The sequence below is a fragment of the Vicugna pacos genome, chromosome 18 (genome assembly GCF_048564905.1).
Source record: "Vicugna pacos chromosome 18, VicPac4, whole genome shotgun sequence".
NCBI classification, from domain to species: domain Eukaryota; kingdom Metazoa; phylum Chordata; class Mammalia; order Artiodactyla; family Camelidae; genus Vicugna; species Vicugna pacos.
The window spans coordinates 5,794,577-5,818,421 of NC_133004.1; the positions used below are offsets into that span (position 1 = coordinate 5,794,577).

The 23,845-nt window shown below is 44.8% G+C and overlaps 1 protein-coding gene and 1 long non-coding RNA gene across 5 annotated transcripts in view; both read left to right on the plus strand.

The window, feature by feature from the left end:
- Window positions 1–5,533: 5,533 nt before the first annotated feature.
- Window positions 5,534–9,304, plus strand: LOC140686900 (uncharacterized). The gene is made up of 2 exons (XR_012060904.1): window positions 5,534–5,633; window positions 9,200–9,304. It is a non-coding gene; the product is annotated as an uncharacterized lncRNA (long non-coding RNA).
- A 4,428-nt stretch (window positions 9,305–13,732) lies between these two features.
- Window positions 13,733–23,845, plus strand: part of LOC140686885 (trafficking protein particle complex subunit 9-like) — a 205,496-nt gene continuing 195,383 nt past the window's right edge. Inside the window, exons 1-2 of one of the 4 annotated variants that reach the window (XR_012060882.1) lie at window positions 13,733–13,916; window positions 18,556–18,750. Coding sequence is in view for 1 of the 4 variants with exons in the window: in XM_072942051.1 (XP_072798152.1) it covers window positions 19,621–19,844 (224 nt within the window). In the remaining 3 variants the exon portion in view is untranslated. Of the gene's footprint in view, window positions 13,917–18,555; window positions 19,127–19,493; window positions 19,845–23,845 lie in introns of those variants that run through there. The other 3 variants (XR_012060887.1, XR_012060886.1, XM_072942051.1) reach the window with 3 other exon arrangements.

The window sequence follows — 23,845 nt, forward strand, 5'->3', positions numbered from 1 at the left end:
GTCAGTTCTGAGAATCAGGGGAGACACGTGGGTAGGAAAGCACCCTGACACACATGGCCCCCCCACCCCGTGAGACAGCATTGTCGATGCTCAGGTTACCCGATGTAGACCGCGCTGCTAAACCTGAGCATGGTTAGTGATCTTGGTGGCTATGAAAATACAGACTACCGGTCCCTACCTCTGGAGGTTCTGAGGGTGTGTACCCCAGAATTCTGCATTTTTAAAAGGACTTTAATTCTGGTGAAGATGATCTGAGTGTCCCACTGAGAAACACTGGTGTTCGAGGCACCAATATTGAGGATTCTCAGGGAGCGATGTCTTTTCAGGATGGTCCTAGGGCCCTCACTTGAGACTTTTGCCTTGGGTTTAATTGTATGTGTTCAGAAGTGATGTCTCTCACTTCCAGTGCTTGTAAGCGTGCTCTGTGCAGGGATTTACTCTCAGTAGATGGCAAAAACTATGATTCTTCAGGTCACCGAGCTAGAGTGTGAGCGATCTTTTATTTTGGTGTTCTTTATAGCAATACAGAGTCTCCCGAGAAGAGATTCAGACTTAACAGCTTTGTGTCAGACTTTGGAAGACCGCTGGTGCCCAAGGTGTTCTCTGGCAGGGCAATGACGAATCTAGGTCCCTCTTTCCCTGCTACATCAATGAAGTGGACCACTTGGACAAGGCCAAAGCTGGTATCTCAACCATTGCCCTTGACAGTGATATTCGGCTCCAGGAAGCCTTCAGATGCAGCAGGTGGCCAGAGGAGGAGCTGAACAGGCTCATGAAATGTGACATCCCCAACTTCATCAATACAGACCAGAACTCTTCCGTTGGGGAAGATGATCTCCTGATTTTGGAACCACCGATTGTTCTAGAAAATAAGCCATTTGCTCAGACCTCACACAAAGACTTGAATTGAGAAACGTGCTTTGTCAAGTGTCTTTCTGAAGATGTGAAGTCTGTCTTTGTATGGCAGGAATTGCCCTTTCACAAAATTGTATGTGTTTGTGTCTGAGAGAGGGAAATGGAGACAGACAGAAAGACAGAGACAGAAGAGAGCCCCCTCAGAAGAGAGCTAGATAAGGTGAGTTTTTGTGCCTTTAAAAAAAATTTGGGGTTTTGGGGGGAACAAAGTATTTACACTGTTTCATTCTCCTACTTGGAAACCTGGCCCCATCCTCAGTGTCAGTGGCCTTGAATGGGGTTGGCACGGTGCGTTTCATCTGGCGCTGTCACTACCACGCTCTGCCTTTAGCATGTTGCTTTGCCTGTCAGGGCTGCCACCCTTTTAACCTTAAGGCTAGGAGTCTGGGGTAGATGATCCATCTCAGCTCTGCTGTTTTGAAAATTCCTGATGGCAGCATAAACCAGGCCCTACCTCCTGTCTCTTGCTGGGGCACCCCTCAGGTTTGTGCCTTCTACTCAACCCTTTACTGAGCCCAGTTCTATCAGGAGCCCAAGTGCCTACCGGGATGGAAGGAGACTTGTCTCTGGTGGTCACGGTGGCCGACATTTCCATTGGTTGTGCTGAAACAGCTCTTTTGAGATCCCCTGGCCACCCTTGCTCAAACCTGAGGACAACACTGTCGTTTCTTTCCTAGGAGGAGGATCAATGCATGGTGCACTTTATGACAATCCTGTCCCCAGGAATGCACGGAAGTTTTTCAGCTGAGTGAGGGGAGGTGCCTCTGTGTCCCTGTGTCCCTGTATATCTGTCTGCTCACACTACCCTGCCACCGGCTACTGAGCAAGAAAAGTGCTATTCACCATGCTGTGTGTTTTGCAGATGTGTAGGTGATGGTTGTCTGGCTCGTGTGTGTGGGCTTGGAGCTGGGATGTTGAAGGGCTTATAAATACCTCATCAACATGTATTCAAGGTGGCCTGGTGCCACACAGACTTGATTCATGAAGGCAGCAAGCCTGAACACTGGTTTTGAAACAACTTGGTTTTGATCAGTCACACTGCATGCATGACTCGCTGCTAATCTCTGGGTGGTTTTTTCATTTTAGATTTATTCACCCAGTGTCTTGCTTAAGCTGAAAAATACTTTTATTTCACCAGAATATTCTCTGATTCTTTGTTTTCACACATCCAGTTTTTTAATTCCTTTAAAAATTGTCCTGTGTTTATAATGCCTCCTGATTTCTATCATTTCTAGTTTCCCTGTGGCCTGAGCCATGCACCAGATTTTTTGTAGGAACTGTTCCACCAAAAGGAATCCCCTTGCTATAATATCTTTTGAGGAAAATATTATTCTTTAAGACCCTAACACTAATTCGTAGAACAAAGCATGGAACATTTCTTGTAGTTAATACATGTTCATGCAAAAAGAAACTTGATATTTTCATTGAAGAATGTTGATTTTAATAACTTTTACTAATGTGAATATTGTTATTCATAATTTAAGTAACCAAATAAAACCACAGTTATTTATTATTAAGATTAAAAACTATTTAAATGGTCTCTCAATTAGAAGACTGAAGTGTATTTAAAAATGGAAAAATACCCATGATGACACCATCTTTTTTATTAACTAAATATCAAGAGCTGTGCAGGGTTATGATTTGACCACCTGCAAGCTGTCAAGTTAGCATGAGGTAGTTTGTGGATGCTGCCAGAAGACAGGAGACTCCCCCAGGGTCACAGACTAAGGACTTCCTGCCAGCATAGCAGACAGCCAGTGGTTCATGTTCATGTTGGTTCCTGAGTTCCTTTCCTATTGCTGTTGTAACAAAGGACCACAGACTCAGTGGTTTAAAGCAATACACATTCATCTTCTCACTGTTCTAGGGTGCAGAAGTGCAAAGTCAATGTCAGTGGACTAAAACCAACGTGTGGCCAAGGCTACGTTCCACACCGAGGCTCTTGGGAGGGATTCATCTTCCTACCTTTCCCAGCTTGCATAGGTGCTCATACTCCTTGGCCCAGGGCCCTGTGTCACTGTGACTTCTGCTGCCACTTCACATCTCTGTCTCTGACCAATCTGCCTCTCTCCTCTAAGGACCTCCGTGATGACGTTTGCTTTCCCACAGTGATCTGCCATCCCAAGGTCCTTGACAGTCACACCTGCAGAGTCCCTTTTGCCATGCACAGTGACATATTCCCAGGTTCTAGGGATCAGACCGTGGACATATTGGGGGCCATTATTCTGCAAAGTTCTTCCCTTTGGCTCCACTGGTTCTTGTTCATCCCACATGCAAAATGCATCCACCTCATCCCAACACCCTCCAGAGTCTCATTTACTACACCATCAACTCAAAGTCCAACATGTAGTCTATGTATTATCAGCTCAAAAGCCTAAATATTTTCATCCTCATCGCCTAAGTCAGGCATGAGTGAGACCCTGGGTGTGATCTTCTCTGCTCAAAATCCTGCAATGGCTTCTCATTTCACACAGTGAAGAAGCGAGAGTCCTTATGGTGACCTTACAGGTTTCCTCCCCCTCCCCAAGCTGAGCTCATCTCCGGTTTTCTCCCTGGCTCACTCTGCTCCAGCAACACTGGCCTCCCTGCTGGCCCTTGGGGACATCAGACTTGCACCCACAGGCCTGTTGCCCTGGCCGGTCTCTGTCAAACTCATATGCTGAAGTCCTAACCGCCAGGACTACAGAACATGACCCCATTTGGTAATAGGGTTGTTGCAGAGGTCATTGGTTAAGAAGAGGTCATTAGGGTGGGCCTTAATCCAGTATGACTTGTGTCCTGATAAAAAGGGGCAATGTGGACACAGAGATACGTGTACATGGGAGATGACGTGATGAAATATGGAGAGAAGACTGTCGTCTCCAAGCCAAGGAAAGAGGCCTGGACCAGCCTCTCCCCCCCAGCCCTCAGGAGGAACCAGCCCTGCTGACACCCTGCCTGCAGACTCCCCACCCCCAGGGCTGTGAGACAGTGAGCCTCTGTAGTTCCCGTCACCCAGTGTGCGGTGCTGTGTTAGAGGAAGCTCAGCAACTAGCACCCCCTTCTCAAGGTCCTCAGTGAGGCCTGCTCTGGCCATCTCATTTTAAACTGGAAACTGCCTTCCCCTTGTCTCTGCCCCAGAAACCCCCTCTCCCTGATCATATTATTTCTATCACCTTCTAGAATACCATATATTTCACATGACTCTCACGACTGTAGTTTATGTTCTGCTTTTCCTCAGTCCTACAGGGACAAGGATCCTTATTTGTTCACTGACGGACCTCAGGTGGCTTGACCAGTACCCGTGGCACAGCAGTCAATACAAATTGGCCGGATGGAAGGAGGGATCGTTCCTTACATTCACAGGTGAGTGAACGAAGATTCCGGGGGATTGAGTGTTTTGCTCAGGCACAGAGCTGGTAAGTGTCAGGCCAAGGGGGGTTTCAGGTACCTATGAACCTGTGGGAGTCTTGAGTGATTCCCTTTCCATTGATTAATATTTCTCAGGTGTCTCTTTTTCTGGCTCTAACTTTTGACTTCTTTCTGGTATTCTTCTAAGCTTTCAACCAGTTTTAAGTTTTAATTCTGCTTTGTCTCAGGTAAACAAATGAAATCTGTAAATCTTTTAACTCATTATTTCATCTAAATACATTGTGATTAGTGATGATGTTGTATTTCTGGCCTCTTGTTTTGTGATTTCTATTTGCTTTGCTCTGCTTTTCTTCTGCCTGTTATACACCTTGCAGTCATGCTTAAGAGCATGGCGTGTAGAGGCAGCCTATCTGGGCTTGGTTCCCTCCCTTGCTAACCATGTAACCGGGATATGTAATCCCTTTGAGACTCACTTTCTTCATATACAAAAAGTGGTACTATCCACCTCAAAGACTGTGAGCATTAAGTGATAAAATGGATGGAGAACTTAGAATAGTGACCGGCCTATTATGCATTCTTCATTTTGACTTCTTTATTTTTATTCTCTTTTTAAACAATTACTTTAGAGATTACTGTTGAATTTTAATGAACACCCTAGATATTGAAGATTAAAATGTTACTTAACCCATACATTGAATTTTATATACCAAATGATATCTGTATTTTGTTTCCATAAGTTCTGTTTAGCTCTATAAAAAAATTGATCTGCTTTCTTTTACATGATGTCCTGATTGTTCATTATGTTACATAAGATTCATTTTATCTTTTAATGATTCAGGCATACTTATTTTATGCTCTCTCTTAGATTGTTTCATAATTTTAGGCTCTGGAATATTAATCATCCTGTGTTTTACGGTGAGCTCTTTCTTCCCTGTGGCATTTATTTTCTTCTGTTTATAGTTGTGTGTCTGTGTGTGTGTAGAGTTGTGGGAGTTTCTCTATAGTGAGTACAATTTTTTTCCTATGATTGTCCCTTACATCCTGGTTTATAAAGTTTCCCTAGAGAACAATTTTGTGTTGCTTATCCTAAGGCTCCAGGTGATATGATCAACGTTGAATTATATTTTTCAGTTTGGGAATTCCGGAATCTTAAGTGGAGTATCAATATGGATTCCACATTCATATAAAGCAGGGGCGTGGAGATTATATTTTTTTAAGGGAGATTTTGTTTTTCCCTAGAGAACCGGCTGTTTCACCCCTTTCCTGCGTGCACAGGTGGAGAACTTTGAGTCTTCCTTTCAGTGAAGAGTCAAGTCGTCCAATACGTCTTATGCAGAGGTTTCTATAAAGGAAGACTTCTACATCTGGTATGGACCCTTTTTCTTAATGGACATTGTATCCCTATTTATGTGCAGATGAAAACCCCTTCCCTCCAGGGTGCTGTGGCATCAGCTCACAAGATTACCATTTTTGCGTTAAGTGTCCTCTTTTTATTGTCACCTGGGAACTTCTCTCTCCATAGTTATCTCTGTGTTACTTTTGTTGTTGTATTTTATCCGGCATTACTGAAAGTTTTACTTAAAAGGGATACTAATTAGTTCTGTTTACCTGTTTCCAGAGCTGAAAGCTTCAGTTCTAGAGTATCTGTTTGATTTTTCTTAAAAATACATTCCAATATATTTCTCTGGTGAAAGTCTTGACCCTGTTATCTGTTCTCCCATCATTTCCTTATTTTCTTGATTATATTAAAAGTGTTTTATAGCCTTTATTGGTAACTCTGATGCCTACATCACCTGGGGGTTTGCATCCTTTGTCTAATATTTCTTATTCTCATTTTATCCATCATATAGTCTTGACATGTTGCATGTCTAGAAATTCTTTATTACATGGCAGACACTGCAAATGAAAAATCCATATCTTATCTTCCGTAAGAGGTTTTCTACCTTCCCGTTAGGCAGACAGGGTGAGAGACTGATCATCTCACTCCAATAAGGCCCTGAGTTGCGTCGACAAAAGTGCCTTTTTTCTTAACACAGCTTTGAGGTATACTTGGCAAAATAATTTTCACAGATTTAAAGTGTACAACTTAATGTGTTTTGACATAAGTATATCCCCAAGGAACCATGACCACATTCAAGACAGTGAACATACCCATCACCCACAAAACTCTTCTCCTGCATTTTGTTGTCCCTCCCTCCCTCCCCGTCTATTCCCCTGGAAACCATTGATCTGCTTTCTATCACAACATACTGGTTTGCATTTTCAAGATCGTTGTATGAATGGATTCATGCAGTATCTACTCTATGTTGTCTAACTTCTTTCATTCAGTGTAATTATTTTGAGAGTCATCTGTGTTGCTGTATTAATAGCTTATTTTTCTCATAGCAGAGTATTGCTTAATGCTGAGTTTTTCCTGAATAGTTTATTGCGAACAGTGTTTGGTTAGACCATCCTTTGTTTCTCCATTTACTTCTTGATGGATGCGTGGGTTATTTCCAACTTGAGCTATTATAAATAATATTGCAGTGAATATTTGGTTACAAGTCTTTTTATGGACATACACTTTTATTTTCTAAAGCATCAGATGAGAAATATCTGGGTTATATGGTAGATAGGTGTTTACCTTTTTTAAGGAAACTGTTAAACAGTTTTCCAAAATGGTTGTGCTATTGTAAATTCCTCGTGGTATGTATCAGTTCTGGTTGCTCTACTTCCTTGCCAGCACTTTGTAAGGTCGATCTTTCTAATCGTATACATTCTAGTATATATGTGAACTAGTATCTCACTGTGATTTTTAAAAGCATTTCTATAATGACTAATGGCATCTTTAATCAGCATCTTTTCATATGCTTATTATCCATCTAGATATCTTTATTGAAGTGTGTTTTCTGGCCTCATTCATTCATTCAGGTGTTTGCATTATTATTGTGTTTTGAAATGTTTTTATTCTGGATCAGACACAAAGAGAGACCTTTACCAGACATATGATCTGCAAATAGCTTCTGTCTATAGCTTGTCTTTTCATTTGCTTAGCAGTGTTTAGAAGAGCTTTGAAGAGTCTTCATTTCTGTAAAGTTCACTCTATCAGTTACTTTTTAAAATAGATGATACTTTTGGTGTCATAGCAAAGAAATATTTGCCAAACCCAAGGCCATAAAGCTTAAGCCTATGCTTTTTCTACTAGCTGTTTTATAATTTTAGATTTCTTATTAAAATCTATGATCCACTTTGAGTTAATTTTTGTATATTTTGTGAGATGTGGATCAAAGTTCATTTTTTTTTGCGTATCACTGTCTAACAATTCCAGCACTACTTGTTGAAAAGATCCTTTTCTCCACTGCATCCTTTTTGAGAATCAATTGTCTATATAAGTGTTTGTTTAGTTCTGAACTTTCTATTCTGTTCCATTATTCTATTTTCCTCTTTTACACCAACAGCATACATTCTGATTACTGTAGCTTTATAAAACAAGTCTGAAAATTAGATAGTGTAAGTCTTCCAACTTTGTTTTTCTTGTTCAAAGTTGTTTTGGATATTTGGGATCGTTTGCATTTTTATATGAATTTTACAATCAGTTTCTAAATTCCTTACATCCTGTTCTACCAAAATTCCACCCATGTCTTTGGCCATCTCCAAAGCCGCATTTTCAGAAGTCTCTCTAGTTCCCAGGTGAAAGGAATTTGTCTTTCTTCTGGCTCCATTCATATTTCATATTATTTGATTACATTTATTCATATTTGGCTGTATGTACTTGTCTGATCTTTCCAGCTATATGGTAAATCTCTCAAAATTAGGAATCTTGACTTGGTTCCCTATATCTGCTGAGAAAACTAGTTCTATGCTTTGCAGCAGTGAGCCCTGCAGTAAGAGGTATCTGCAGCACACATCTAGCTCATTGCTTGCATATTGTCAAGAAATCCTGCAGATTTAGAATTGTTTATTGATTATTGTCTCCAAGACGTCTCAGTCTTTTTTATTTCTATTGTTACTGTTGCAGTTTCAAAGAGCAATGGCTAATTATTTTCCAAATATCAAAACATACTGTAATTGAGTTGTGATGTAAATTATGTGCTGCTGTGTCTTAAAAACCTCCTTAGTGTTCACAGGCTCCTTCACTCATGGAAATTTTGGGAGAATGACATATCCTTAGAGATAGCACTGCTGACTTTGGCGACCTGAGCAGCAGTATCTGAACTCACTCCTGCTGTTTTTCTAGTGTCCCATCTAGCCCTCCTCCAGCCCTCCATGGGGGGACATGCAGTTCTGCCCTTGAAAAGCCTGTTGCTTCTCAAGAAGACTTCCCTATGAAATATAATCATGTCCTTCTTGTGGGGACATTCAGTCCAGAGATTTGGCGGCAGGGGAAAATGTTTAGTCTGCTTTTGGTAGAGCCTAAACTCTTCCATAATTATTAGAAGCAAATCCAATGAGGAAACTGTGTTGGCATCTAACAAATCAGCATAAATGTCTGATGAGGCAGATCAGCTTCCCCATCCCACTCAGGCGTCATGTTGATGTGACACTCAACTTGGCTAAAATTTTCTCCTCTGTGCAACGTAAGTTTCAAGACATTATGAATGGCTTTTTGTTTTTCTTCCTTGGTCTTTCCACATTCACTGTGTCTGGTGAGATTATATGAATCCTGCTTATTTTCAGCCCAGCAATTACCCTTTTTAAAGGATCACGTGTTTAAAAGGCTAGTGGACAATTTGTTAGAAGATAGAATTCCTTAGATTTTGGTCCTGGAGTTGAATCTTGGTTAGGGGTGAATGAAAATTCCCATTAAAATTTTAAATTCAGTGTTACAAAGTTTTAAAAATAGTTAAATATTAGTCAATTTCATTAAACACTTTAGCAGTTATTTACTTTTAAGCCTGTTTCTGGGGCAATTTTTTTAATGATTCCCTCTCTTTATTGAGTCCCTCTTTATCAGAATCCTTGAGAGGCCCTTGTCATCACTGTCAGTATCATCATCATCATCATCATGGAACTGATTCCTCTGGACGATTCTAGGAAAATAAAGAGATCGGTGGAGTTATGTGTAGGTCAGTGTGTGCATATACAATAAGAACAGTTATCAGACATTAGATGCAAGAAATCCACTTTATTTAGAGAAGAATGTGGTCATGAAATCCTGATGTGGTGAATGAAGGTAGCAGTGGGAACAGAATAGTCAGTGGAAAGGAGGAGGGAGTGAGCAAGTGGGGAGCATAGATCCTTGGTTAGCCGATCATCAAATTGGTGAGAATGAGGGGAGTGTGTTGGCAGAATCATGTCCCTCCCCCGCCACAGGTTAGCCAACTGTGACATGTTTCTGTACATGGTAAAAGGGATGACAGATTATATTAGGAGAAAAATCTTAGAGGATTTCTGTCTTCTAAATTGTCTATTAGCCTTTTAAACCCGTGATACATTATTAAAGATTAGTGGAGGGCCACAAATTAAAAGGATTCATATAATCTCACCACACATACTGAATGTAGAAAGACTAAGAAAGAAAAACAAAAAGTCATTCATAAGTGCCTTGAACCTTAAATTGCTCATGAGAGGAAATGTCACACAAGGTGAATGTCACAGCCACATACATAATGCCTGAATGGGAGGGGAGAAGGGGATCCTGAGATGAGACAATAGGGTGAGTAGCCTGGATTGTCCAGGTGGGCCCAATGTAATCACAGGGGTCCTTAAAATGGAGGACATAGCCCAGCTGAATTTAAACTCAGAGGGAGGTGTAGCCATGGAGCAGTGTTCAGAAAGGCTGCTGGCCATGAAAATGGAGGAAGTTGTGGGGCACAAGCTAAGAAAGTTGGGTAACCTCTGGAAGCTAGGAAAAAAACCAAAAACAAGGAAACATTCTCTTCTAGATCCTCTAGAAGGAAGGAACCCTGCTGTTAAGTTGAATTTAGCTCAATGAGAACTGTGTTGGATCTCTGACCTCCACAGCCATAAGGTGATAAATCTTTGCTGGTTTAAGTTGTTAAGCTTATGGAAATTTGTTACAGTGGTAATAGAAAAATAACATAGTGGGCGGTAGTGTAAGGGATTAAAGGTCTAGGCTGGGGTGTGGAGAGGATTCTGACATTTATACTGAAAAACAACCAGGTGCAGTGGGAAGGTGTCTTAAGGAAGACCTACCTGGCAGGGCTGTTAAGACGACTGTTTGGAGTGAGGAGAGCATTGGATTAGAGGAATCAATTAAATCTCTACCAGAAAAATAAGGAATAAAATAACAGGGCTTCAGTGTTAGTGGATGCAGGAATGGAAATGTGCAGAGGGATATAAACATTACTTTGATATTAGCTACAGGTTTGATGACTGCATGTTGGGGAGAGTTAGCCGATGTGTGGGCTGAATGCATCCCCTCAAAATCCATATGTCAAAATCCCATCTCCCAGGGTGATGGTATGGGAGGCGGGGCCTTTGGGAGGTGATTACTAGGATAAAGTGAAGTCATGAGAGTAGAGCCCTCATGAATGGGATTAGTGCCGTTATAAAGGGTCCCAGATTGCTTGCTTCTCTCTGCTCTCTGGCCCATGAAGATAGAGGGAAGACAGCCATCTTCGAGCCATGAAGGCTATTCTCTCCCAGATACATTGACCTCAGCCTCCAAAACTTAAGGAACATGCTGGTTGTTTAAGCCACCCGACCCACGGTAATTTGTTACAGCATCCCAGACTGACGAAGACAGGGGAGAATGCCTCTGAGTTTGGCACTGATTGCCTGGAGAATGCTGAAACCCAGGGAAGTGGGCAGCACAGACGTTTACCCATTTAATCCTGGCAACGCGGTACGAGATAGAGTCTACATATTTCTCGCTATTTAAAAGGGAAGGAAAAAGAGGCACAAATAACAACAACAACAACAACAACAATAATTTTTCCAAGATTCACACAGAACCCCCTGGAGGCAGATTTAGAATTTATACTCAGGCAGGCTGACCCCAGAGCCCCTGCTCATAACTACTAAGTCAGATCACCTTGCTTATGTGGATCAATTTTTTTCAAGTGTGATATGAGGGTACTGTGTCCAGTAACTTATAATTTCAAAATACCTCACTGTAAGGGAAACATTAGTCACAGGCTTTGCAAACCACAGAAAGCTAGACATACAAAAATAACTCGTTAGGGCAAGATAACCAATAATGTTTTTAAATATTATACTTGCTGAACTTTTGAAATAAAATGTGTATTTATAATTCTGTCTGGCTACAGAATAACTTCATAATCCTGAATGTGGCTGGTGGCTCCCATGGTGGGCAGCACGGGCCTAGAGAATTTAAGTGACTTGTGCAGCCTCGCCCAGGAAGCTTGTGGTGGGATCAGAGCTATAGGCTGGGACTTTTCCTTCCTATCCAACAAGTCCCTTATGGAGGCTTAGAAGCTTCTCCTTTGGTGCTCAGCTGTCTATCCGTACATATGACATCTTGTCAGGTGTCCCAGCCTGCTCCTGAACATCAGCCAGAACCCACTTCTGCTCTTTTCTGGCCAGGTAATACATTCTAGCAACTTCCATTGACTTCTTGGCATCAGTTCTTACCTGGAAGGGTAGTGGCTAGAGATGTAAATGTGTCCACATGGCAGGGTTTTCATACACATAGCAGGAGTTGTCAAGAGAAGAAAACGTCAGGAAGACGAGTGGAAGCAGGTCATTTAAAATACCAAATGGGTACTTTCAATGTATGTTTGTCTTTCCAAGTTCATACTTGTTCTGCTTGTGCATTACAGGCCAGTAAATCGGGAGAGCAGGTTTTGCGGCAAGAAATAGCAACTATAATTTGGAAAGCCAGGTGAGAAGATGGAAGTCAAATGTCCTGGAAAACCATCTCCCAAAGTCAGAATTCAGGATCTTTTTATATTAAAAAGGGGAAGCAGGAATGCTTGGTTGTTGCAAACTTCGTTTATGAATTCTTTGTTGTTAGAATCTTTTGTTCTTGCAGCTCTTCACCTGGGTCAGATCCGTGTAAACCTCCAACAAACAAATGTTATTTCTATTTTGTAACTTGTTATCTTTATACGAATGGAAAAGTGTTAATTTCCTTTAAAGTCAGAGCCTTGAGGATAGGGTCTCCTGTATATTTCAGGCTTTAGGCAACATTGTTTTACAAAAGGTGCAGAACGAACAAGACTAAACCTAGGAAAAAGGGCACAGATTTAAAGTCAAACAAGTGAAAGAAGTTTTCCCTCATCCTCTGTTCTTTCAGCCCTCCCTGGAGATGCCACTGTTTACTATCCTTTTTGTGCTTTTCCAGATATGCTTTGCATATTCCCACCTATGTATGCAAATTCCTTTAAACGTTTACTTATTTTTAACTTATAGGGGTTTAAATCCTCAAGTGCCTTCTGCCCGGGTAATAGAAAAGAACAAATCTGACTCCATAATAGAACTTTTCCTTTGACTTTAACCCTGTACTCTGTCTCCTAGGCTTCATCTTGCTTGTGAAACAATGTTGCCTAGAACCTGAAATATACAGGAGAGCCTATTCTGAAGGCTCTGACCTTTAAGGATATTTAACACTTTTTCATTCATAAAAAGATAACAAGTTGCAGAATAGAAAATAACGTTTGTTTTGCTGGAGGTTTACAGAGATTTGACTCAGGCAGATAGCTGCAAGAACAAAGGATTTTAACAAAAAAGAATTCCTACACCAAGAATTTGCTACAACCAAGCACGTAGGAAAGGAGCCTGAATTCTGACTTGGGGAGATGTTTTTCCAGGACATTACTTTGCCATCAAGGTCTAAAGAAACTTGGTATTCCATGCCCCAACACCTGGTCTCCCAACTTACTGGCCTGTCCTGCACTGAGGAGAATGAATTTGGACTCAGTAACACTCCTATCTACCCAGCAAGCTGGGCACTGGAAATGAGGACAGCTCTCCCACACCCAGGGACCTACTGTGAGCCCTTGATGGTTCCCCTAGGGTGGGGTGTGGTTTAATCAGGCAGGATGGGGACTATGCACCAACACTCAGGCAGTATGCTCCCTCTGGGGCTCTGATTTTATACCTCCCGCTCCCCACCAGCTCAAAACCTGGGATAGTGGAGCTAAGGCAGAGATCTTGCCTGCCTGTTTCCCAGCGTGTAAAAGGGGAATATGTACTCTTCCCAAGGTAGTTCTGAGCGACAACACCCTCGGGTGCTTGGTTCCCAGAGCAACAGGAAACACTTCTCCGCGTGGGGGCAACGGACGTGATCCCATAGGGGTTCTGCAGAGGCCTCGACTGAAGGGCTGGACCAGGGAGATAAAATTTGAGCTGCGGGCCTTGAAGTGTTAGAGAAGGGTGCAGAGGCAGGACTGCTGCCTGTTTCGGGGTGCCGCCGGAGGTAAAGATTATTCTCTCCATCTGTGCTACTCCCCTCCCCTCTCCAGATCCCTCCGTTCTCTCTGCACCTCCTGTCCATCTATCTCCCTCCACTTTTCCCCTCCTCCCTTCATCCTCCCATTTTCTCCCTCCCTCACTTCCCCAGCTTCTCTCGCAGAAACCAGAGGGTCGCTGGCACGACTGCGCATGCGTAGTCGGTGCCAGCTGGACCGCGGGTTGGAAGCTCCAGCTCAGAGCCGGGGATCGGCCCCAAAGTCTTCTCAGTTCTGTGGCCCGTTAGGCCTTTGGCTTCTGCCCGGGGCCGGGACCTCCGGCTGTGGAAGTGCAAGGTAGGGGCTCCCGGGAAATGTTCAGTCTGCTGGGGGAGGGTGGTCCGCGTGTCAGAGCCCGCGAGGGCGCGAATCAACGTGTGTTCAGCTGAATTGCTCGGGCCAGGCCCCTCTGCCCCAGCGCCTCGGTCACACCTGTCCAGGGCCAGGTGTGCACCTGCCGCCTCTCGCCCCAGCCGGGCTCCCCTCAGTCCGCGGCTGGCGTCCCCTTCCCCTCTTCCGCCTGCGAGAACTCTCCTCCCGGGCTTCCTCTCCTCGGCCGCCGACCCGTCCCCACACCTGTGCGGGCTGTGTCCCGCGCGGGCGGGGTCTGCGGACCCGGACGGGGGCGGGGGCGGGCGGCTGGGGCTGGCCTCCGAGCCGGGCTGCCGCACGCGTCCCCCACCCAGCTCTCCCTGCCCCACGACCCCGGGGCTGCCCTCCTCTCCCTTTCCCGCTCCCTGCGGACCAGGTCAGTGGCGTGGGCGCTGCTCCCTGGGCTGAGAGCCTCAGGTTGTAAATACCAGCCTCTCCTGGTGGAGTTGGCAAAAGGGAGCGTCAGTGCTAAGGGAGCTTCCGTCTCCTCCCTCAGTGTTTCTGCCCCAGGTAATTTCCTTGAACAATTTCAGGTGTTATGATGGCAGTGCTTGATGATGTCACGTGTTTTTATAGTGCGAGGGATTATAGTGGTGAAAGCAGGGCTTGGCTCAGCTAAAAATGAGCTGAAGGCATGAGGCTGTGACATCCTCCAGGCTTCCCTCTCCAAGGGTGAAACGTGTGACCGTAGATTTTAGAAAGATAGTTACAGTCCCTAACTAGTCCATCCCAGCTAGTGTGTGTTAACAGGAACAGCACCACCAGAGGCGTTGGAGTCCCAGGGACATTGCAGTCCTAAAGAGCTCCTGGCACAGTTTGGTTTGTTTTGGCTTTTTGTTTTTCTTAAATTGTGCAGCAGACTAGTTGTATAGAGGGGAAAATAATTGTCAAGAAATATTTTTTTTCATATAACAGCTTTATTGTGATTTTGTTCACACACCATGAAGTCCATCCATTTAAATGGTACAATTCAGCAGCTTTTAGCATATTCACAGTGCTGCAACCATTATTATTCCAGAACGTTTTTTATCACTTCAGAAAGAACAGTGGAAATCAATGACCTATCCACCCTTCTCCAGTGGTGTTTCTAAAGAAGTTTCTTGGCTGTTCCTGACCATAAATTAACTCGTTACATTCCATGAAAAATCTGGTAGGAATTCTAATAAGAATTACATTGAACCTGTCTATAAAAACAGGAATAATTAATGTCTTTATGGCATAAACTTCTTCTACCATTGAATATATCTGAGACCCTAAATTTTCATCTGTCCAGAGCCTGGCCCATGGGAAGTCCTCACAAATTGTTGGGCTTGTGAATGATGAGATTCTATACATTCTTAGTTGCAACTGTAGCTTTTCACAGAAGAGAAAAGTAACCTCAGTGAAGCCAAGTGACACTCTGATGGTCAGAAAGGGTGACAGTCAGTGCTGGAGTGATCCAGTGGACTTGGTGTTTGCCACCAGAATTCTCCACCACCTACAGCTAAGGGGATTACAGTGTTCTTTTATTTTTTTAATGACTTGTTTTTATTTTTCTAATTATTTTTTATTGAAGTGTAGTTAACTTACAATGTTAGTTTCAGGTGTACAGGAGAGATTCAGTTATAAACAGATGCATATGTATATACATAAGTTTTAGATTGTTTTTAGTACAACTCATTACAAGAACTTGAATATAGTTCCCTGTGCTATATAGCAGGTCCTTGTCATTTATTTTATATTTATTAATGTGTATCTGTTAATCCCCCCTTTCCTGCCTGCTAAACACAGTTTGTTTCTATGTCCATGAGTCCATTTCTATCAGCATCGTTTTTCCTAGTTAATATATGCTGCTTGGCGGCTTTCAGTTTCAGTAATTCCATCTTATCTGTGGGCGTTTTACTTCTGGTGGGCCTGTATGTGGTTTTCACAAGTGGTAACAGAGATCTGTATTTGGGAGAACTCCAGGCCTCGTGTAGTCCCTGGTACAGAGCACCCACTGAGCTGATGCTTGAACTGGGAAAAAAACACAGTAAATGTTAGAATTTCCACTATGATTGAGACTTCCAGGTTTCTATAACCTCTTTAGCCCACCTAAATTTTGGCTGCACCCAATACTGGATAATTTGGTGGAACTTCATGGTATGGTGGTGTAGAGACAGGGCCTTGTATGCTTCTTCTCTTTCCTTTTTCTAACAGTCATTCTCCTGGGCCTCCCAGATCTTCCCACAGTGGTGCCCAGGGCTGGCTTGGTGCTGCACTCAGGCAATATTTGTTAATAAGGCCCTTTCCTCATCTCTTCTCAGCGTCCGTTCCCTTCTCTGCACAATGAGACCGTAGACTAGGTAAGTGCTTTTCAGTTTCTTTTAAAGCCATGTTTCCTTTGAGAAACAGAAAATGCAAATCTCTCCTCCCATCCCAACTGTTCAGATTTTGATACGTCCTCCAAGGAGTGACAAAGTTCTTTGTGGAAAACTGATGTGATTGTGATTCCAGGTGGCACAGAAAAGACTCTTCAGAGATTTATTGCAGGGAAAGGGCAGGAAAGGGGCTGTATGTCACACTTTCTAGTGTGAGCAGTGGAGAAGGGGATTGGGTTTAAATACAGTGTCTGATGTGGCCTCTCTCTAATCTTGCACAATGTGATAAACTTCTCTCCCTCAGTTTCTTCATGTGTCAAGTTGGGGTGATAGTATTTTAGGGTTTTTGTGAAACATTATACACATAATCCATTTGTGTCTCTTTAGAAACAAGAGCTGCTAGGGCGTCAGTGATTTCTTTGAAAAAAAAAATCTTGTCCATAGCACTCTGTCTGTGTGTATTTTGAAGTTCCTGGAGGGTGAGTGTTGAAACTAAAGTCCATCGTCCAACAGGTGGCCCTTGGTTCTCTGTGCCCCAGATTGCCCCCTCCTCCCCAGTCCTCTTCCTCTCAGTCCAGGATGAAGTTCCCTTGTAGATTTACACAGAGGTCTTGTGGAAATGGCTTTTCATTTTATTGTTTCACAAAGGAGGGCTGCCATCATGAACTCTGTGGTCAGGTTTTGGTGAACTGAAGGCTATGCAATTGGGGGTTTCTATTTAATAAAAATAAAAATAAATTACAAATACAAACTTAGACCTAGGTTGGTGAGAAGGGCTCTTGGAAGTGGGGACCACTAGATTTGTTAGCTTCAGTTGCAGTGGCCTCTGGCCACGAGGACCCATCCTCGTGCTCTGAATTTGGAGGGACCAGTGGATTCAGTGGGAAATTTAACTGAGTGTATCTCATGGTCTAGGGATTGTTCTATTTGTGCTGTGTGTTCCTTATTTGAGACAGTGAGCTCATTTAACCTCAATATCCTCTTTAAAATATTAGACTTTTAATTTTGTAATGTAATGTAGATTCCCATGTAGTTGTAAGAGATAATATGGAGAGGGCCTATGAACTCTTTGCCCAGTTTTCCTTAATGGTTCGATCTTGCAAAATTCGGGTACAATTCATTACTGACTCACTAACCCTTTGAAGTTTGTGTTATTGCCTTCATTTCTATTCACGATTAAACTGGGACTTAGAGAAGCACACAGGCCTGCCCAGGTCACCCACATGGTTAGTGCAGAGTCGGGTGAACTTGGGCTTGGGATTTCTAGGCAGTACCACTATGATGGTCTATAGCAGGGAGCACCATTCACTTTGCTTGTTTATTCATTCATTCAACAAACATTTATTGAGTAACCTCTGTGGGTCAGATGCTTTCATAGGGTTATCTGATTCCTCAGCAGTAATGAGAATCAGGTTAAGTTTTCTTTTTTTTAAAGAAAGTGAGAAGTTATAACCCCCACCAAAGGTAATATAGCTCATAAAGGAGCGATAGTAAATTTCTACAGTCCCCCCTTTTTATGCAGGTGGTACCCTAGGCATTTTAATTTGCAAACTTGCGTAATCCAGATATATTCTTGTAAGGCAAGGATTTTTTTTTAATTGAAGTATAGTCAAGTTTACAATGTTGTGTCAATTGCAAGATGTTTTTTGAAATTTGAATTAAAAATATTTTTTGAGGAGGGTAAGTATGATTGTTTATTAGTTTCATTTTTGAAAATGAGGTACTGGGGTTTGAACCCAGGACCTCGTACATGGTAAGCACGTGCTCTACCACTGAACTGTACCCTTCTCCCCAAGGCAAGTTTTCTTACCCATTATTCTGCAGCTTAGGAGTTCAAACAAATTGGAATTGAAATCCTGATGTTTAGATCCCACTGTGGTTCTTTTCTCTATATTCTACTTAAAGGGGTTTGGAAAGCTGTTCCTTTGTTCATTTCTTTATCCAGCAGTTTTGAGCACTGACTTTGCATCAGGGTCTGGCTAGGTACTTGGAAACAGAAAACAAGAAATGACACTGCTGTGCAGGCGCAGCAAGCCTAGACCAAAAGCTGGGTAATGTGATCCGAGCTACAATAGCCATGTGCAGACGCTGAGGACAAACTGTACCCCAGGCTTTGCTTGGGCTTCCCTTGCCTTCTGGCTGGTACACACGAGGTCACTGCAACCCAGAGGGGCGCACAGCCCACAGAAGAGTATGTATATCGATCTCCTCTCACCTCTCTGCAGGGACTGCAACATGAGCATCCCTGACTACGTGCAGTGCGCTGAGAACGAACAGATTCTCCCCGTGATGGTAAAAGCCGTTGGGATCATCTCAGAGGAAAATTTTTTTGCATCTATAAGCGAATCTCCTTGGTGAGCCAGATCAGCCCGTGCGGCTCCCAGTGGGCACTCTGTATCCACTATAGGCACCACTATGCGCCCGAGAATGAGTGCAGAAACTTCCAGACACATTGCAAGGTCGTGGGCCTTGTCACCATTACCGACTGCCTCTCGGCCAAGGCCTTCGAGAAGCTCCACGTGCAGAGGAGCTGTATGGCACCTCGTTAATGACTCTCAGCTCTTTGTCTTTGTGCTGTATGGGGAGGTGGCCGAGCAGACGCGCACCGACGTGACCTTCAATCTACGAGGCCTGCAGGCTGGTGGAGAAGAGGATCGAGGACTTCACTGAGTCACTCTTCATCATTCTGAAGTCCAAGTGGCTGGATAGGGCCCCCAACAAGTCTGGAGACAAGATTCCCCTCCTCTGCACCTTGTTGGAGAAGGAGGACTTCATGGGACTGGACACAGAGAGCAGGTAAGCCTACCTGTAGGACCGGCCGCCCTGGCTGTGTGCCGGATTGCTTCCCTACATCCAGGAAGGGATCAGCAAGGAAGAAGGCTGTCTTGTAGCCAAGGGTGGAGGAAGGTGCAGCCCGCCGATTTACAGACATTTCAAAGTGAATCCACCTTTGTTTCAGAGAGATCCTTTTAGGGTTAGTGTGGACACTTCCTCCCGTTTTTCAGCCAGGACCACTGTGGGACCCCTGGAGTTTCTGTCCAATAGAGTAGCAACAGCCACTGATGCTAGGAGCGCTGAGGAGGAGGCTGGTCTGAGCTGACATGTGCTGTAGGTCAAATGCACATCAGACGCTGAGGCTTGTCTAGAAAAAGGAATGTATTCTATCTTGTTACTTTCTATATTGATTACATGTCAAAATAATAGTATTTTACATACAGTAGAATAAGTAAGATCTGTTCTTAAAATCAGTTTCTAATATTTGTTTTTTTGTTTGTTTGTTTAATTTTTAAATGTGGCAACTGGGAAACTTTCTTTACATGGATCTCATCTCATTTCTGTTGGGCAGCCTGTCCTGGGACAGTCTCATCCCTTTGCTTATAGATGAGATGCTGAATCCCGAGACGCAGAACGAGGCGCTGGTTGAGCTGCAGCTGGAGCCAGTGTCTGCTGCCTCCCAGGCCCAGCACCTGCAAGGCTCAGGCCCTCTCTCCCTGCCCGACAGCCACCATGCCAGGTTAGGACATCAGAAACACCGCCAGGGACTTCCGAATGAACTCCGTATGCAGGGAAAGTTGTGTCACGGAGTATAGGACAGAGCAGGGAAAGGTTCCTGCTCACTTTGCCCCTGTGATTAGGTCAAAGGCCTCACTTTGCCTCGGAAGTGCAGACGAGCTCTTCTGGGCAGCCTACCCCCTCACCCTCTGCTCTGTTTCCCATGTGTCTATCTTGTTGTCCCTCGGGCAGTAAAGGTTGAGATGCCTTTGCCGAGAGGTGGTTCCACTTTGCTGGGGAGAGTGAGGGAAGTTGTATCCCCCCGGCCTACGGCCTCGGGCTTTGAGTTTGGGGAGCGCTCATGGCGGTCCCAAAGGTGACGGTCGGAGAACCTGGCACGTACTGCTGGGCCCGCTGTGGAGGCGGTGCTCTGTGATTCTTGAACATACCTAAGATCAGATCCTACTTTCTGGTTGTTGGTCAGTTGGAGGAGAAGATTTCAGAGAATTGATAAAAAGAATGTCCAGACCAGCCCTGTGAGTGAGAGGCACAGGGGACCAGAGTCCCACCTGCGTGTGGTGTCTGGTGAACTCTGGATGAATTTTCAGTTCCTCCCCGGACATGCCTCTGTGGCTTAAGGAAGGGGCAAGTCATGTCGTGGCCATGATCTGTACTTGTCCTCACAGGGCATTGTGATCTACATGTCCACACACCCCTTCTGCTCCTTGGAGATTAGGTGGCAGGTTTAGGAGCCTGGGCACTGCTGAAGGCACAGCTGCCAGCACCGGGCTTCTCCCAGACTGACTCCGTTCACCTCACCTGTCACCTCCTGCTGAGCCCCCAGGCATTAGTCAAGGTAGGTACATCGGTGCAACGTAAGCAGGGACCACCTTATCCCCCTGCACACACTGGTGGGTGAGCAGTGGAAGCCTGGAGCCCTGCCCCAGCCCCCTGGACAGTGCTTCCTCTTTTGTCATAAGAGGCAATGGTGACATTTTTGCTCAGCAACTGCTTGGCTCTGAGTCTGTAGACCCACCAGAGAATGCCAGCTTGTTTTTGCATTTTGAAGTCTGCCCTTGGGATTTGGCGGAGTAGCTGGATGTGTGCTTAGCCCATAGTGGTTGACACTATCCCCATTGTTTACCCAGAACCTCGTGTACCAGGCATGGCTCTCGGCATCAAAATACAGCAGCGCATTAAACCTCCCTCCAGGTGGGTCTCTCTGTTTTGGTACAATAAGCGCCCAGCCAGCATCTGAACGTCAGTGAGATAACGCGGCCAGTGAGCTCGGGTCAAGCACGTTCTTCTCCAGTCAGTTTTACTCCATTGTTGCTTTTACTATTCCACAGTCATTAATTTATATAGCAATGCTTTGCTGCAGGATCAGAGCCTAATTCTCTCCTGCTACTCTTGGTGGCAGTGAGTAAAACTGTCCAGCCTGAAATGCGACAAAATTTTGTAGCTCAAAAGCTATCTAGATGCATGTAGGTGGAGTTTAGGTTAGGGGAGCTGATCACGTTGGTGTCCCCGGCAGCGCCGCTCCCCACAGTCTCCTGCCTTCCCTGGAGCAGGAGGTTAGCGTGGGTCTCACCGTCCCCGCGTCCCTGGCCTCACAAACTCAACTAAGCTCTTGTACAGGCTGTCAAAGTCATTGTTGTTCTTCTGTGTTTCTAATTTTCGCTTGTTCCTCTTTTCCTTTTTCTTTTTTTCCTTCTTCTCTTGTACTGCCCAGTGAGGATGTTGTTACGTCTGAAAAAGGTGGGCTGTGCACACCCTGCATTGGAAATAGCCAGATCGCCCACCGTACTGTCTACATCGCTTTAAAAAGCAAAAACTTAACAGCTGACTTGATTCATGTATTATTCTAGTCATCTATTTATTTTGTAATTTTTTGGAATATTTGCTTTCTTAGCACATTACCCACTGGTGTTTGATACCTGTTAAAATCCTTGCTTTGAGGAACCTGTTTAGTCCTCCTTATATTTGGTGACAAATGCGCCCTTATTAAATTTGTTTGTTTTCAAGAAGTGAGATGCGAATTGATTTAGGCTGCTGTTGAGGGATTCTTTTCATGGAGTATTTAAATTGGAAAGTCAAAGTCTGCAGCATCTTGCTTGATTCGGCTTTTACACAAACGTGCTCGGCATGTGGTTCCTGGCTGTCACTGTGTGACGTGCGTGACGGCGTTTCCAGGCCGGCGGTCACTGGTGAGGAAGTGGCCGGCTCAGGGGTGAGCAGCTGCAGGGGACGCTGTTTGAGGAAGCAGTCACTTTTTTTTTTGCATTCAACTTCCCCGTGCCATTTAGTTAACTTTGCCTTCATAAAGGAGCAGTATCGTGTCTAAAATCCATGCCACTCTTTTGTTCCCTTTACGAGGCTGGTTTCTCTGAGTATCAGGACTACATAGCCTTCTCCGAAGAGGCTGGCTCACTTGGTGGACAAATGGAGCGCTAAAGGGGATCGAAGGCTCCACTCTGTTTCAGCCAGTGGGCATTCATAGCCGGGTCTGTGGTTTGCCTCAGCAGCCGTGCTGGCCTCCCTGCACCGGCCTTTATTTTAACCCATGTTGGCAGTAAATAGCTGACTCCGTGTCTGTTGCAGCTGATGTCCATCACTGACGGCCGTGTCGTTAGTTTGTGGTAGTGAGACACCAACACCTCAGTCAGCCGTGGAGGAAGATGCTTTGGCCGACCTAGGACGTTGCATTCTCACCCCCACCATGGTTCATCTCACCCGGGGGAAGGGTTTGGCCACCACCATCATGCTGACCATGAGGCCTTGTTTCTTCTTTCATACTCTGGTCCAAATGTTGACTCTGTGTTTTTCACTGACTTGGTCTCGTTTGAGACAGGCCAGAATTTTTGAATGAGTCCATCACATTCTGGGTGGGGAACAGAACAGAAGTAAGTGTCGCAAGTTGAATGAGTTTAGGCTGTCTGGGTTGGCAAATGCAGGCTGGGATCTGTGATGACTGGGCTGTGCCCTGGACACAGGCCTTTCCTGTGGCTCCTGAGAGCCCAGGGGTCGGAGTGAGAACATCCTTGCCTGGGCTCCTCCATCCTCTTTTGCTCACTGGCAGCTGTGTCTGCTCACTAGGAGCTCCCCAAGACCTCGGGCCCTTCAAAGCTCAGACCACGGACAAACCTTGAGTCCCTTCTCCTGGGCCTCCTTTGTGAGAATCCAGTGCCTTCTGAGGTGACCCTTGCCAGGAGATGCCTCCCCCTCCAGGGAGCACCCTTCAGAGGACTGTGACTCACTGCACACTGCTGTGAGCTTGTGGGGTTCCGGCCGTGGTCCCTGCAGAACCAGACTTGAGATGGGCTTAGCGACGGAAATAACAAGACTGATTCCAGGGCAGGGCCGGGGGGAGGGAACAGGGGAAATTTAATGTGACCTCAAACACCTAGATGTGTGCTGGGGCTGTTACTAAATTGGGAAGCCTGGGAGATACCTGCCAGGAATCGAATTCCAGAGTAAATGGTGGACATGAGGCATTTTTTAGATGCCATTTGTCATCCAAGTTAGGACTTCAAAGAGGCACTCGGGTCTATGAGCCTGGGGATCAGGTGAAGGTGCCGGAATAGCGATACACGTTGGGATTCGTCCTTCTTAGCTGGTGTTCACAGCCTTACATGTGGGTTAGCACTTCTCCAGAGGTGCAGACTGAGGGTGGGGGAGAGCAGGGCTGTGCCTCGGTTGGAGGAAAGCCCAGACCATGCAGCTTTGGTGTGTCAGTCAGCGGCGTTTGGGATTTTCACAGCAATGCCATTTATCCTTAAGGGGCCGGGTGGTGGGCAGGGCCAGCCAGGAAGAAATCTGAAGGGAGGTTCGTGGCCACGTGTGTGTCTTGGGACGTTGCAGAGTCTGCAGGGTCCTGGAGGGTAGACTACTCAGAAGCTGGACTTGGAGTGGGGAGTGGGGAGAAGGTAGTCACACTTAACTTTTGAGGGAGGGAGAGAGGCCTAGGGAGTCCCCACCCTACCGGACTCGATTTCCCATGAGCAGAAGGCAATCATACAGGAT